Source organism: Heterocephalus glaber, unplaced genomic scaffold (genome assembly GCF_053883595.1).
Source record: "Heterocephalus glaber isolate CG9 unplaced genomic scaffold, H.glaber_assembly_v1.0 deba00000594, whole genome shotgun sequence".
NCBI classification, from domain to species: Eukaryota; Metazoa; Chordata; class Mammalia; order Rodentia; family Bathyergidae; genus Heterocephalus; species Heterocephalus glaber.
This window is the reverse complement of record NW_028258151.1, coordinates 14,448,735-14,465,242: the sequence shown is the minus strand read 5'-3', so window position 1 is coordinate 14,465,242 and position 16,508 is coordinate 14,448,735. Positions and strand designations below refer to the sequence as shown.

The following is a 16,508-nucleotide window of genomic DNA, read 5'->3' as shown; positions in this document are numbered from 1 at the left end:
TCAAGTAGATGCAGCAGTTGGAGAAGGAGTATAAGATCAGAGAGGGTACAAGCCCTGCTTCTCCTCTGGGCAAAACGTGCCCAGACTTGGCCTTCCTTTCCCTTCCATTCCCTTCCAAGGCACCAGGCTTTCAGCTCTGTACGACTTGCCTTCTACCTCTGGCTCCTAGGCCAGCCCATACAGGTGTTCCGTGGGGACCCTTCTGTATTAGCTTCTGGGTACAAAGTAGTACCTTCCTTTTTTTTTTTTTTTTTTTTTTTTCGGTACTGGGTATCGAACTTGGGTCCTTGTGCTTGCATAGCAGGCATTGAAACCACTGAGCTAAATACCTGGCCCTATAGTACCCTTCTTTGTAGTGTCCCCTCAGCTTCTGCTCCCAGACTCACCTCCTAGGCAGGTGCTCTTGTAAGTGGTCCTCTTCAGTGCTTACAGAGCCTGTGGTGGCAGTCACAGGTGAGCCACCTTTCTGGCCAGGCTTTGCTTGACAGGAACCCCACAACTAGTTTCCAGCCCCAAGAAGTTCCTGCCTCCTTCAGGGTCTAAGCCCAACCTTCTGCTTGAGCATGAGAGGCCGCTGGGCATTCTGGGAGCCTGTTTCCACCTCCTGGCTCCTGCCCTAGCTCACTGCCTCCTGGATCCCAGTACCTGTGCTTTCTCTTGGGATCACAGTCTCATAGCTAACAGGAGCGAAGCTCTTTCAGCCCCATCCCTTGAGAGCTAAGTGCAACTGGGAAACCCGAACAGCCTTGTGTGTGTCTGTGGAGGCTCCATCCCCCTGCATTGTGGCTGTTCTCTTGCTAGTTTTCTTCTTTGAACTTTCTGGTTCTGGTTGGGTAGTGACGAACTTTCTGGTGTCACTTTTCTTTGTTATCACCTTTGTTGTCCTCCTTCTCCTCCCCTTCCCTCCCACTGGAAGGCTTATTAATGGGGCTCAGGACTCTGGCTGATCTCCCACTCCTCTTACCTGTGCTCTTTGTTTTTTTTTTTTGGTACCGGGGATCAAACTTGGGTCCTTGTGCTTTCAAAGCAGGTGGCGGAACCACTGAGCTAAATCCCTGACACACCTGTGCTCTTTTAACACCACCGGGCAATGATCTAATGGGGATTCCTCCTCATTTACTGCTGCTCCCCTCTGCTGTGACAATGCTGTGACTAATTCCGCTGCTCTTTTGGGAACTTGCTGCCACCTGTTGCAGTCCAGCTCCTACTGATGTGCCTATTCTTAGTGCCCTCCACATTCTGCAGAGTGACATGCTCGGTGGCGTCACTCCTCCTCGATGCAGTGCCCCCTCATGTCATATCATCGCATTTCCCGGTCAGAGGGCGGTCTTGTGTTGTCACCCCCACCTGAGCCCACCTGAGTGTGTCATGTGTATTTGTGATACTTTCAGGTACCACACACATTTTATTAGAGGCAGGGAAGTTGCCCTTAGTGCCTCTTGCTTGCTTGACCTCCCTAGGACCAGTGCAGTCACCTGCAGCTGCCTTCAGCAGGGTGCTGCAAGCCCCATAGTCCCTAGCCACTTTTTGCTTGGCCAATAGATATGGTTCATCATACTGGGCACAGAGAGGATGACATTGTTCCTGCCCTCCCAGGACTTCAGCTTTTGAGGAGAATGGATGGGACTGTTAAAAGTGAACAGAGGGAAGCCACGCAAGTCGGCAGCAGAAGCCTTAACGTTCTGTGAACTTAAGAGATACCCAAGAGGAAGGTGAGGCCTGTGGCTAGGGGAGGCAAAAGAGCCACATGGATAGGGTGACACATGGCCTCAGCATGCTGTGTGTACACCCATGACTACCTCTTCTGGGGGGCTTGCAGGGCCTCCGGAGTTTGTAGGTCTATGCTAGTAACTGATGGAGAGTTCTTTTTGGATTGTTCTACTAGGTGACTCAGGGCAGAGGCCAGTCATGTTGATCCAGAAGCAGGACTTCCTGAGCACAGAGGGTATCTACTTAAAGTCCTCCATTGATAGACCTCTTTAAAAAGGGCTTCTGAGCCAGGTGTGGTGACCCATACCTGTAATCCCAGCATTAAGGAAGCTGAGACAGGAAGATTGCTGTGGGTTTGAGCCCAGCCTGAGCTAGCTAATGACTTCAAGGCCAACCTGCACTACATAGTGAGACCCTGTTCCAGGGAGAGGGCACTTCTGGAGGACTTACTGATCCCTGAGTCCAGTCCACAGCTATGAGTGAGAGGTGCTCTCACTCAAGGCCTAGTACATCCTTGTGAGACTCTTCATTTGCCTGGTTTTCAGGATGTGCAAGAGTAATTTCTTGGGCTCTGTTGTTTCTACAGTGTCTCTCAGTCACTCAATCACACTGCGCCCTCAAGAGACATTTGTCAATGTCTGGAGCCCTTTTAGATTGTCATAACTAAGGCGTGTTACTGGCATCTTGTGGGTAGAGGCCAGGATCCTGCTAAGCATCCCCAGCAAGGAATCATTGGACCCCACATGTCAGTAGTGCTGCTGAGGAGCAACTCTGGTTGTGCAACTTTGTACAGTGTCCACATGACATCCTGGAACTGGGAAAATCCTGTCATCAGAGGGGTGATGTGGACCGGGTGGCTTGCATCAATGTTCTGTCTCCCTCAAGTTTTGTGTGCCAGGAGCTAAGAAAGAGAAGTGATATAAGAAATGACATCTACCTCCAGCTTTTCAGGGTAGATGGCTATGATCCAAGAACACTGTGGCTTCTACATTATTTTCCTCACAGGATTCTAGTGGCCAGGGAGATGACCTCCTGGGAGGGCCTGCCCCAGAGCCAACCCTCAGGGCTTTCCCTCCCTTTTGCTTCTGGGGCTATCACTGTGGGTCAAAGGTCAGGCTCCACAGACTGGAAGGAGGCTGAATTTTCCCCCTTGCACCCTAGATTAGGTTATCATCCCTGGAACCATCTAGACATTTTTAGACCATAGCAGTTAGGATCAGAGGGCATCTGATTGAGACAGCATCTCTCTCTCTCTCCTTCTTCTTTCAAACCCTTTGAAGCTACTGTGACAGGCAGTTCTCTTGGGGGATCTTGGCAGATTACCTCTGAGGATTCCCTAAGGCCTATTTTTAGTCATGGGCTCACTTTCCTCCCATGCCCAGTATGTCTCTCAACTGCCTCCTACTACCATGTAAGCAGAATGTGCAAACCCATTTTATCATTAGCCAGCACCAAATTTGGAAGACAAGCTGGCTACCAAAACATCACATGATGTTTCCTCTTGCCTAGCTCAGATGATGGCTCTTCTCAATGCAGAGACTTTCAGAAGCTCCCCTGGGCCCCAAGAATGGAATCCCTCAAGGACAGAATCTCAAGGATGGAGTCCTCAGGGACAGAATTCCCAAGAATGGAGTCCCCCAAGGATAGATTCCATCAAGGATGAAGTGTCCGAAGATGAGACCCCCAAGGATGGAGTTTCCAATGATTCAGTCCCTAGAGGATAGTGTCCTCCAAGGATAGAGTTAATTCCCCAAAGTTGGATTCTATCAAGGAATAAGTCCTCAGTGACATAGTCCCTCAAGGATAGAGTCCTTAATGATGCAGTTCCTTAAGGATGGAGTCCCCTAAGGTTAGACTCTTTAAAGGATGGAGTCCCCAAAAGATGGAGTCCTTAAGGATGCATTCACCCAAGGATGGAGTCCCCAAGGATGGAATTTCTGAGTGACCGAACAATGCAGTCCTCCAAAGATGAAGTCCCCAAGGAATGCAGTCCTCATGAGTGGAATCCTCAAAGATGCAGTCCAACAGGTATTTAGGACTTCTTTCCTCCCATGTCCTCTCTGGTATGACATACAACCTGTTTTAGGACCTAGATCTGCTGGTGTCCATACCTGTCTACACCACTCCTAGTTCTTCCCTTTCTTCCCACAGCTCTCCTAGCTGTACCACCTATTCATCTTCCTTTCTGTTTGATGAAATGCTAGAGTTAGGGTTGAGATAGACAGACTGGTTTCAAATCTCAGCTTTGCCACTAGTTGAGTGACTTCAGGCAAATTATACAACTTCTCTGAGCTTCAGTTCCTCATAGGCAAAATGGGAGGAGCCTTCTGCCAACTGAGGCAATGCCTAAAAGCACTTAGCATCGTGCCTGCTGTGATATAAGACCTGAAGGGCTTGCTGCTGCCATGATTGCTAGCTGTGTTTTCTTTTAGTCCCTCTGGACAAGCTTAAATGCCACCTTCTTTGTAGAACCTTCCTCAGTCTGGCTCCCTTCTTTGTTATGTTCTTCAAGCCCTTGGAAACTTGTATTCCAGCACTCTTCACATTTTGCCGGCATGTCAATATTTGTGTTCATTTCTTATCTCTACTTCTAGGTGGTGAGTAAATTGAGGGCTTAGTACCAGCAACTATTGAGTGGATGTAGTTGTTTTTTGAATAGTTTTCCTAATTCATTGGGTCTCTTTCTTAAAGCTGGTTGGTGAGATTTTAGATGTGAGGACCCATGTCCAAAATGAGCAGATCTAACTACTTTATATGAGCACTGAACTACCTCTTGTCATCCTGAGAGAGACTCCAGTTTGCTTTATGAGCCCAGAAGAAATCCTGTCCCACTCCCCACCTCGAATTTTCTCAGTACTCCATCTTCTGCCAGAGCATATCTCATATTACACCAGAACCTCTCTCTTCCGGTAACCCCCATGTTCAAAGGTCTTATTTCTCTTTTGTATTTCACCTAGTTTTTATAACAATTTCGTGAGTGGGAGATATTATTCCCAATTTACTGATAAGGAAACTGAGGCTTAGAAGGTTAAAGAATTTGCTCAAGGCTATCCAGAAAGGAAGTGGTGGAATTGGAAGTTTGTGTGACTCAGAAGCTACTCCATTTCTCTGCCTCCCAGGGAGGGCCTGTTTGTTGTCATTAGTGCAAAATGCAAAGGAGGCCATAGTTCCCCTGTGGCTCTGTCATTCTGTGATATTCAAGCATTCTGTTCATATCTCAGAAAAATGGGTTCCTCTATAGCTGAGTGCCATGTGTTCCTCTTCCTTGTCCCAAGCTTCTCTTGTTCATGCTCCACAGAGACTATCTTCATCCCAGATTTTTGTGACTTATGCTTTCTTGAGGGGGCTAGAGCTGTCCTCAGGGTTCACAGTGCAGATGGGTTATAGTTCAGGGGAAAGGCCCTTGGCCACGGTAAGTTCCCACTTGTTATTTTTTTGGTTCCGGGGATCGAACTTGGGACCTTGTGCTTGTGAAGCAGGCTGCGGAACCACTGAGCTAAATCCCTGGCCCTAATTCCCACTTGCTAAAATGGCTGGCTTCTCCCATGTGTCTATGGTGCCGTCCTAACTCATCAGACGCTGCCATTCTGAGCTGTATGAGTAGATAAGGCCATCACTGCTCACTTACTAGTCTGAAATCTTAGCTCCCCAGATTCTGGCCTGGGCTGCTCTCTCCCTTTCCTGAGCTGTGTCACAGGGATGGATGCCAGTGGAAGCACTGTTCGAGTATCTGACCACAATTGGCCCCAAATCATGATCACTCAGACGGGGTTCTGGATCCTCAGTCCTAAGTTTAGAAGAGGATTCCCATCTCACCTATGCCAATCCTGCTGATTTTCAGAGGAAGTTCGGTCTCTTGACAAATTAGTGGAAAGCCCAGGTTTTGAAATCACTTTTCTTCTTTCAATCCTGTTTTTAATTTACTATTCTCATTATAACAATGGAACCTTTTTTGTGAACATTGAAAACTTTAAAAAAATTTTATTCTCCATAACCAGTTCTAATTCAAAAGAACAGTACTTGGACTCTTGCTTGCAATGCCTCTTTCCCCCCTGCCTTGTACTGTGTTATCAGACAACTCTTACCTTTTTGAGTGCAATCAGTTTCCTGCCCTGAAGCTAAGTGATCCTTGTTCGACAAGTTGGCCTCTTCATTTCATGACAGTCCTACTAGCCAGGAGCACTAATCCTCTTCTCACACGTTATCCCTTTGCTCCAATCACTGCACCTGCAATTAGACTCTTCTGCTATGTAAACTGCTTGCTTCTACATCACTAATAATTAATATTGGTTATTCAGCACTTCTTCTAGCTGCTAAATATTGAATTCTGTTATTTTTACTTATACAAGGCCCTTATTGTCTTACTGAATTAGTCCTGTGCCCACTGATTGTACTAACTCTCTAACTAATGGCTCTGTCCCTAAAATACCTCTTCTCACAATCACAGTCTTAGCTGTGCGGTAGTATTTAATGGATGCCAAACAGCAGTATCCTTCCATCTCCAAAGCTCTTAAAGTAAAGCTGCCTTGGCCTTTTTGACATCTCCTGTTCAAAGACTCGGTTAAGGTGAAGGTGGTTGTTGCTGCTATCCTTGACAATGGGAAGAGAAAATGAACTTAGAAGTACATGGGAGCAAGGACTTTGGAGACTAGGGTAGGAGATACGACTTCTAGCTCAGAGAGGAGTAAGGGATTTCAGAGGTAGATGGGCTTCAGTGTTCCTCTTTGTGGGGAAGGGAGTGAATTTCTGGTGCTGGTAATAGGAAGTGGAGGTTTGGGGGTTTCTGTGTGCACACAGAAGGAAGTTGGGTTGCTGGGGGTGGTTTTGGCAATTCCAGGGCTTTGAAGGGACGGTGGTGGTGGACACTTCATTCTCAGAGGGATGGATGCATGAAGGAGAATAAGAAAATAGGAATGAGGACTTTTTGGGAAATGTGTGCTCCAGAAAATTCAAGATGGGAAGGCGGGAGGAAGCAGGTATGGGTGGGAGAGGGAGAGAAGAGGGAGGCTTTGGAATGATCAGATACAGTGTTAACATGAAGTCTCTGCCAGCCCATGGAGGGCAAGGTTTTCTTTCCCCTGTTCTGATGATGATTCACTCTTCCTTTCTCAAGAAAGAGAAGCAAGGAAATAAAAAATAAAGTAAAAATTTAAAAAAGAAAGAGACAGAGACAGAGACAGAGACAGAGAGAGAGCTGCTTCTCTCCCCCCGTGACTCCTTGGATCTATTTGCCTGTCCTCCCATTCCCAGGAAAAGCAGATGCCCATGTCCTCTCCTGTGCTCCTTGGGAAACACTTTGGTCTCCAAAAGAAACTGCCTCTCATTCTAGCCAGTTCTTTGAATCTCAAGGGGCTTTACCCACTCTTCTCCCAGCCTGACAGCCAGCTGGCCCATCACCAACCAGTTAACACATTAACTCAACATGACCACTGGTCAGCCAGTTGGCCAGCATGAGCTCACTTCCTAGCCAGTTCTCTGGAAAGCCGTCTGGTTGATCAGTCAGCTAACAAACCCATCGTCCATTCCCTGAGTCAGTAGCCCACCCCTTCTCACACCCCTGTTCCTCTCCCTCTCCTCCCTTCAACTCCCTCCCATTTCAGCCAACAGGACCTACTAATACTGCATAACTGGGTCTGCTTCTTAACCCCTGCCTTCCCTCTCTCCCCTTCTGTTGGACAACCCCGTTGCCGACTCTGTGTGTGTTACTAACACGCTTATAACCCAGGGGACCAAGGGATGAGCAGGGACAGGTGGGGCAAGGTATGAGTGAAAAACCGAACTAACCTTTCTGTCTCATCTGCGGAATGTCAGCCATTTTTAAGTCTTGCTTTCTTGGTCCAGTTCTTTTGTTGTTTTCTTCTCTACTAACCAAGGTCTTTAACTGTTCCCCTTCTCTGCAGATGGCTCTTCAGGGAGGGGGTGAGGGGGAGAGGAATCCAGATGAGGGGTGCGGGAGGGATTGGGACAAGAAGGGATTTAATTTTTTGTGTGTTTTATTTCTCCCTCCCATTACAATTTAATTTTCTTTAAACCAAATACTTCTGCTGAACCTGAGGTGGGAGGGTTTGAACAAACAACCAAATATATATGGATATATATTTTTCCTCCTTCCTTGAGTTTCACAGTTGGTCATTTTATTTTTCTTTTCTTTTCGTTCTGTTCTTTTGTTGTTGTCTTTGTTGGTTTTTTTTAACCCTCCCCTCCCCCTCTCCGGTGAAGCACGCAGGGATTGGACACGCTATGGTAAACAAACTGCATTATCTGGTAGATATCACTCTAATTGTCTTACCGTTTGGTTTGCCGTGGGTTTTTTTAACTGTTCGATTCTCCCACTTTTGTTTCCTCTCCTCTTTGGTTTTTGGTTGTTTTGCTCTTCCAATTGTTTTTTGTGTCCTGGACAATCTTTTAGATTTCGTTTCACTCTTTAGTTTCCTTCCCTCCCTTTTCTTTCTTTCTTGCTTTTTTTTGGTCCCAACTCAAATCCAAAAGACAATTGGAAATTAAGGAATTTGGCCTGGCCCTGCCCTATAATCCCTGCCTTCTGAATTCAGATTCCTGGCCAGAGTGACCTGGGGCAGGCCCTGTAGTCATCGGCTCTGGTTAGACCAGCCCCGATGCCAAGCAGCTTATTTTGATTGCTTTCTTTTGTTCTTTTCCCTCCCCTTCCTTGTTTTTTCTCTTTGATTTGGTTTCTTTCTTGGTCTCCTGAAAATCCATGGAAAACACCATATCATGACATGCTCTGCTCTGCTCACTATCATCTCTGGATGGGACCCCTCAAGCTAGGATGGGGCTGGGGATGCCACCTCCCTTGGCAGCCATCTGGGCAGCTCCCTCGAGGGGTGGGGGGTGACCTTGGGAGACAGAGATGGCCTTCAAATCACCAATTTATAGCAGTTTAGGGACTGCTTCACGGTGGCTGCCAGGGGAAAGGTGACATCCCCTCCCCTACTTCTTAGCCTTGAGGGTTCCCTGTTTGTCTCCCCCACATTTTGCATGGCATGAATGGTCTTTTTCCCCCACCAGGGATAGCGTCCAGTCCCCCCACCGCTCCGCTGCTCTGACTAACACTGTGTTTCACACTGTCTTCTTCCCCTGTGCTCCTCCCCTCTGTACCCTCTCCTCTCCTGCATGGCCATGGACCGGGGCTTGGCTTCCTTCCTTGTTGGAGGGCAGTCCCTACAGGGTGGAGCTGGGCCAAACCTGGCTGTCCGTGTCCTTGCCAAGCGCCTGTGTTTGGGCTGGGCTTAGGCCCGGTGAGTGCTGGTGTGGGTGTTGGTGGAAAGGCAGCTGGTGTGTGTTGGTGTGTGGGTGCAACTGTGTGTAAATGTTGGTGTGACATTTAAGGGTGTTAGTGGGAAGCCGTGCTGTGTGTTTGGGAGACTGCTGGTGTCTTTACATGTGTGTGTGCTGGTGTGAATGGGGGCTACTGGCCTGGTGAGGATTCTGCCCTTCAGTGTGGATGCCATGACTGGCGGGGGCAGGGAGGGGCTGGATGGCCCTTTGCTCTTTGCCTTTCTTCCTGCCTGCCTGCCTGCCTTAGAGTTCGGGCCCGCAGGCCCTGTGGTGCGTGATCCCCTGGGATTCCCTCAGGCCTGCCCTGTACTGGCTCTGCAGCATCAGGCAGTTAGTCATTGCCTATTAATAATGCAGAGTGATTGAGCACTAGGCTGGGGACCGTCCAGATGGACGTGTCTGCTCCTGAGGGACTGGCGCTGCTTGGGGCAGCTGGCTGGCCTGCCCAGCCTCCCCCACTGTGTGGCTGACTGGTTGGAGCAGAGGAAGGTGTCAGAGCTGGGGTGCCCAGCCTGATTCCTGCCCCGCACCTCCCTTGAAGGCTCCATCTTGGAGGCCAGACCAACGCCTTTCCAGATATGCATTTTCCTATAGTCACATAGACTAGTGCCATGGCCAGAGCCACCCCAGTCATCCCCAGTCTACTCTGTGGCTACTCCTTGGTGTCCCATGATTCAAATGGAGCTGTGTGGTGGGGGCAGCACCAGCCACCACAGGCTGTGTTCCTCCAGCTGCTTCTAGGAGTTAGCTGCTACTCACCCTGCCCTGCTGGGCCACTGAGCACAATTCTGGAGCTGGCCTTGGAACTCTCTTTGCAGATCTTCACTGGACAGCCAACCTGTGATTTTGAGGACTGAAACGAGGCAAGATCAGTCCATGGGATACACCCCAATCACCTGGGCAGTACCACCCTCAAATTAGGACACAGTAAACCTTCCTTCTCATCTCAGTTTGGTGGAAACTTGATCACAAGTACTGAGGCTACAAAAATTCAGTTTCCTCGTCTACCAAATGAGCTGACAAAAACCTCCTCTGACTATTTCATGGGATCAGTAAGAAGGTCAAGAAGGGCAAAGCAAGTGAAAGCTTCTGTACTCAGTCAGGGAAATTACAATTTTATTAAGGTTTACCAAGTGTTAGCTGATTGTCTCCATGTTTCTGGGGGCAGGGATGTGTATGAAGAAGCCTAACCCTTCCCATAGCCAACTCCAGCCCTATTGGAGACCATATTATCATCCCTTGTTAGGAACTGGTCCTAGAATAACTGCATGAAACCTCAGAATGCTTCAGAAGTTGGGCTGGTGAGGAGAGAAGATGAATGACATGGTGAAGTTGGTTAAGAAACCAATAGCTCTCTCTGGTTTCAGCCCTGGCAAGCAAAGTCCTTGCTAAATTCCAAGTCTTCAAGTCCACATTTCTCTGCATGAGCAGCACTGACTGATGAAACAGATCTCCATGCTTCTTGGTGGTCTCATAAACCCTTATAAACCTGCCCTAATGACCATCCGTCAGGCCGAGGCTAGAGGCAGAGAACAGGGCACCAACAGAGATGGGGTTTGGGAAATTCTAGTTCCCAAGTCATCCCTCAGATGGGTTTCATAGGGTTTTGTATTGATTTTTACTAACTCATCCATATGAACTCATCATTTGAGCCCTTCTCTTTGGGGGAGAGGGTGGGTACAGGCCAAAAGGCCCACCAACCAGTTGAGAGGTTTGGGTTGAGTGTGGTCAGGCTGATGGACCCTTGCTTATAAAAATAGTAATGCTTCTTTGTGCATACATCAGGGTCTACCTTTCACACTTCAAATATCATTTAAGCCAGAATGAATCCTGCATTTTAGGCGTAGATAGGGATTGTTCCCAATTCATAGATGAGGAAGTTGGGGCTCAGAGAAAGTTCTTTGCTGGAGGCCACACACCCAGCTCCAGAGGAGTCTAGCACTTGCACTTACCTCTCATTTGATCCTCGTTATAAACCTGGAAGATAGGAAGTTGTTAAACCCCTTTTATAGGCTGGAGAGGCAGTGAGGTAAAATGAGATTGTTCAAGAAAATGGTAAAGGCTAAACGAGAACCCAGAATTTTTGACCTGAAATCTTTTCCCTGTACTCCCAAACTTTATGAGACCCAGACCTCCGAATTTACTATAGGGCTGTAAACATTGTCAGTCAAGTTCATCTCTTGGTGTGTCTTTCCAACTGTTTCTGGCTTTAGTCAGCCGCCTGCCCCCTTAAGGTGGCTAAACTCCACAATTAGCTGGACTGCAGCACCACACCCATGCAGAACCCCATTCCTTCCCGCTGTCTCCAGCTCCCATTTCCACCCTGCTCCACCATGATGGGGTGCAAGCAATATTTTTTTTTGTTATTTTGAAACAGGGTCTCACATTGTAGTTCAGGCTTATCTTGAACTCACTATGTAGCCCAGGCTGGTCTGAAACTCTCAGCAGTCCTCCTACCTCAACCTCCTAAGTGCTGGAATTACAGGTGTGTGCCACCATACCTGGCTAAGCAACAGTTTTGTGGACTTGTTTTTGGTTTTTTGGTACTGGGGATTGAACCCAGGGCTTTCACATTTTCCCCAGCCCTTTTTATTTTTTACTTTAAAATAAGGTCTTGCTAAGTTGCTAAATTGTCCGGGCTGGGCTCAAATTTTTGATCCTCTTGCCTCAGCCTCCTGGAGTGCTGGGATTACAGGCGTGAGCATCTCTTGTACTAGTTTTTAACTACATTAGGCTTATGGGCCCCTTTGAGAATTTGGGGGCAACAATGAACTTTCACAGGAGATTTTTTTTAAAAGCCCATTGATATGATTTTCATATATTATCCAGGGGATTCAGGGAAGCCCACTGAATTGCCTGAAAGTTAAAAACACCTGTCTTCTGAGCCAGGTGTGGTACTGCATGCCTTAAGCCCAGCACTCGGGAAGAGCTGAGGCAGGAGGATCACAAGTTCGAGCCTAGCCTGGGCAACTTACTGGCTTACAAGACCCTTAAAAAAAGCTGGAGATGTAAGCTCAGTGCAAAGGCCCTGAGTTCAATCTCCAGTATTGGGAGGGGGGCACAAACAAACAAACAACAATAAAAAAAAAACCTCACCTGCTTTCTAACTTATTTTCTCCAGAATAGGGAGGCCAGTGACTCTGTGATCGTGGCAGACAATTGGGAAAGCTCTGGACAATGACAGAATGTTCCCTTTGTCCTCAGCCTTTCTTTCTAAGGACTCACTAGGGTAGGGATATTTATGGCAAGACTTGTTTCCCCATGATACCCAGCCTACTTACGTGGGGATCAGCAAGACTGAACCAAGGTTCCAGGCTGCCCTTGGGGCACCTCCAGCTGGCCACATGGCTCCTGGGAACCACGTGGGGCTGGGCCAGGGCTGCTGCTGCTCCAGACTCCTGCCCTCTTGTAGTGCTGTTGACCTGCTTTGGAAGGCATTTGGCTGGCTGGCTGTGTCGATGGGTTGGGTGGGTTGGGTGCAGACCCTCAGCTGGGTCTTGGGTCTTGGCCGTGGTCTCCAGGATGTTGCTTGGCAAGGAAACCCAGACACTCCTCCCTGGGTGGCCTTGGGCAGAATGCAGTGTGTGTGCAGACATGTCTGGGGTTGGTGACTGGTGGCGAATGGGGAGAGGAATGAGTGGGAGTTATTTGCTGGTGAGGAAGCTCAAATCTGTTGTCCCCTCTCTTTCTTAACTCGTAAGTATCTCTGTCTGATGATTGTTCCCCTCTCCTCCTCGGTGGAAGGAAGCTTCCTGTTCCTGCACCCCACAGCTCTTTTGCCTCCATCTCCACTCCTGGCCCCCTGCCCCGCATGCCTTCTCACCAGCGCTGCCTTTTTCTGGTTTGTGCTGCTGGGCCTGGCTCCCACCCCGCTCCCCTAACCTGCATGGGTCCCTGCTGCAGTGGCTGCTCTGTGTCGTCAAAAGGCCCCCTTCCTCCCTACCTCCCCCGCTGGCCCCACCCCTTCCAGAAGCTTCATGGGGGGGGTTGGGGGGCAGGGGCATCAAGAACCCCTGGGGTGGAGGGGGACAGGGGAATTATTCCCCTGTTTCTTGCTTTTACTAACGAACCTGCCATTTTTGTGTCTGGAATTTGATTTGTCTGAGGGAACAGTCGGGTTTACTAATCTAAGTCATCTCCCTCCTTGCCTTCCCCGGACACTTTTCCTCCATTCTTTCCACTCTCGGCTTCCTCTTCACCCACTGCCGTCTCCTCCTTTCTCCCTGTACTTTCCCCTCCTCTTCTGGGCTGATCCCCTTCCTCAGTGCACCTTCGATGTCACACCTGCTTCCTGCTACTTTCTTCCCCCACCCCCAGGCCATAAGAGGGTGATCAAGGTGGTCTTCTTCCTAGAAAGGCCACCGAGTGGGAGTGGTTTGCACAAAGCCACCGGTGCAAGGCGAGATTTGCTCCCAGCCCAGAAGCAAATCAAGGAAGGTGTTCCTGGACCGATTTACCTTGCCCCAGTCAGGTCCATCTAACTCAGAGAGGGCCAGGGGAGAGTGAGCTTGATCTGGGCACATGAATGGGATGAAGAGAACCCACAGGGTGAGGGGTTGGCCTGAGGGTGATGCCCTGGCCTCTGAGGCCAGGGAAGGAGGGAGGCTTTAGGGCCAGAAGAGCCCTTTCCCTTCACGGAAGCACAGATGAGCCCAGTCATGGGGGATTTAAGGCTCTGTTACTAAAGACACAGGCTTTCAGGGAGTCAAGTTTACAGATGGGGATATAGGCATTGTGGCCCTGGGTCACAAGGTAACTTGATGTTGGCCTTAATGACCATGTGCTGTGTTCCCTGGGCTGTGCTGGGATTAGTGAGGTTTCAGGGACATGTCAGGCCAGGTGTCTGCCCTTCAGGAGCTGATGACCTAGTTGGGGTGAGCAGATGAGCCCAGGAAATAATTAGTATCCCAGTGGCTACTACTACCGGGTCTCTACAGTGGCAGGAGGAAAAGAGGTGAGAGCAGGATGCAGTCACACTTGCCCTAGAGAGACCCTTTCAGTTGTCACGCCCTCCCTGCTGTCTCTCCATCCCTCCATCCTGGTCCTTTCTTCCTTGCTAGCTCTCCTCTACCCAGTCTAAGCAAGTTTACATGTTTTTGTGACTAATACTTTGACCCTTCCCTTTTCTATCCAGAACCCCACTTCCCAGCCTCAGGGCAAGGTGGAGGGAAGAAGAAATAAATGATAATGACCAGCCTTCCACTCAGAACAAGACTCAAAAGCTTTCAGACTACCCCCTCCCACAAAGACACCTGTCACCTTCTGTCCTTGAACCTGGCTCCTCTGGCACAAGGTTTGATGATTCCCAGGAAGTGGCCTGTCAGCCCTCCATCTGCTCAGCCCCACCCCTCCACCACAAGGCTCCAGCATGTGGGGACTCCAGGGTCCTGGGGGGGTTACTCCCCCTGCCCAGATGCTTCCTTGACCCTTAGAAGTCCCTCACCCCAGAAAATGATGAAACCCTGAACACCAGGTGCTGGAAGATGGCTGGTAGCATGTGCCTATGGACTGGTGTCAGTGGGGGCATCACAGGATGTGCCCAGAAGGCCCTGGTCTCCAGACCTTGCACCTTTGGGGATCAGGAGGTCGGGTGAGCTGTGGCCTGAGGAAGCAAAGAGTCAGGCTAACAGAGAACAAGCTCCCTGGTGGCCCCTGTAGGGCACTGCCTCTGTCCTCACTGACTCTCAGCTTCCTAGAGATGGGCTTGGGGTTCCACAGCCCTTGGCTTCTCCCCATTCCCTGCTGGGTGTCTGGAGTCCTGTGCACTGCTCCTGTGGTTAGACTCTTCAGGGAGCAGGTGGGCCTTTGGCTGGGGGTGGGGCAGTCACAGTTTCTTGTACTTGGCCCTCACCCAAGGTCACCTCTGCCTCCCCCAGGCCAAAGCTGACATCTCCTCCCTGCCATCTTACTTTCTGACTGGATTTTCTGCCCTCGGGCTCTGCCCTACTCTGCTTCCCTCATGGTGGGGTAACAACCATGTTGGTAGGGCAGATACTAGACACGAAGAAGGGAAGGTGGGCTAAAAAGTGGGTACAGAGTTGCCCTCTCCTTTGGGTGAAAGAGAGTGACCCACATATTGGGTACCTGAGGAGTGAGGAGATGCCCTTGAGAGGTGGGAACCCTTGGAACCCGCATGGCAGTGGTGGGAATCAGCTTGGAAGAGTGGGATGCAGCCCAGGTCCCAGAACTTCCCAGGCATATCAGAGCCTTGGTCCTCAGTGCTGTCTTCATTCCCCTCCTGAGCTAAGAAGGAAAGAGCTCAGTGCCCTGATTTACAGGGTGGGGACTGCAGGTGAGCCTAAGCCTCCCAGATCCAGGGAGCAGCTGCTGTTTTCTGCCTCAGTTTTGAAGAAGCTCTGGAACCACAGCTATCACAGTACCAGAACTTACCTCAAGGGGAGAAGAGTGAGGGTGCCATTAGGCTTCCCTCACTCCCCTAGTGGGGCCCTGTCCTGGAGCCCCCCTCCTGTCCAGAGCACCTCAGGGAACTGCTGCGCAGTCCCTTTGAAGAGCCCTTCAGGTTCCCTCAGGCTCCAGTCTGCTGAGCTGGGGGCAGGAGCTAGGGTAGGCTTCAGCCTCCCCCACTCCCTGGAAACCATCAAATCTTGTGCTGTCTTCTTTTCCTCCTTCCCTCTCTTCCCCCACTGTTCCTTCTCCACGGCAAGCAGACATAAAAATGGGGGTCCCCCTCTCCCATTGCCCCCTGGCCCCTCCCTTGCCCAGCCTGTGGCTCTTCCCAGGGAGTTGATGCCGGTTGTCTCCTGTCTCTCCCCCTCCCTGGGCTGGGCAGGTGACCATCTCGGTGGACGGGATCCTGACCACCACAGGCTACACCCAGGAGGATTACACCATGCTGGGCTCTGATGACTTCTTCTACATTGGGGGCAGCCCCAACACAGCGGACCTGCCAGGCTCGCCTGTCAGCAACAACTTCATGGGCTGCCTCAAGGATGTGAGTAGGGCTAGGAAGGGCTGGGCTTAGTCCAAGAACCCTTTGCCCCTGTCTACCCTGTGATGTGGTCTGACCTGGCCAGCAGCTTCCCCTAGGGTGGATTCTTTCTGAGTCCATGATGGGACTACATGGGACAAAACTCTTCAAAACTCCTCTTCAAAACTCATTTTCTACTGACTCAGTCAAGGGGGTTCTCTCCTTTCATTTCCTTGAGGCTTGGAAGCCCCCATCCTCTCAGAGAATCCTTGAAGGAAGTTGTGGCAGAAGCAAGAACTATTGGATGTGAAGGCTAAAGACCTGTGTTTCAGGTTCATATTGCCCACTTGCTCCTCTGTGACCTTGACCAAAATACTTGACCTGCCTGATGCTTAGTTGCTCCTTCTTTAGATGAGTGGTTTATAGCTGCTTGTTAAGGTTGTTGTGAGGAGTGACTGAGAGTGTCAGTGAAAAGGCTTTGTCCATTCAAAATTGGCAATCAGATGGCAGTGATGACTGCTGCCTTTTCATTATCATGAGCTACAAAGTAGTGGCACTGAGAGCCCATAGCCCT

The 16,508-nt window shown here is 49.8% G+C and overlaps 1 protein-coding gene across 44 annotated transcripts in view; it reads left to right on the top strand.

Annotated features, from left to right (window-relative positions):
• The window catches only part of Nrxn2 (neurexin 2), a 108,674-nt gene that overhangs the window by 33,019 nt on the left and 59,147 nt on the right, over window positions 1-16,508 (top strand). For 21 of the 44 annotated variants that reach the window (XM_087205247.1, XM_087205239.1, XM_087205237.1 and 18 more), the window contains 2 exons: window positions 7,930-7,974; window positions 15,797-15,958. In XM_087205247.1, the coding sequence (XP_087061373.1) occupies window positions 7,930-7,974; window positions 15,797-15,958 (207 nt within the window). The remainder of the gene's footprint in view (window positions 1-7,929; window positions 7,975-15,796; window positions 15,959-16,508) is intronic. The other 23 variants (XM_021264658.2, XM_021264651.2, XM_087205244.1 and 20 more) reach the window with 2 other exon arrangements.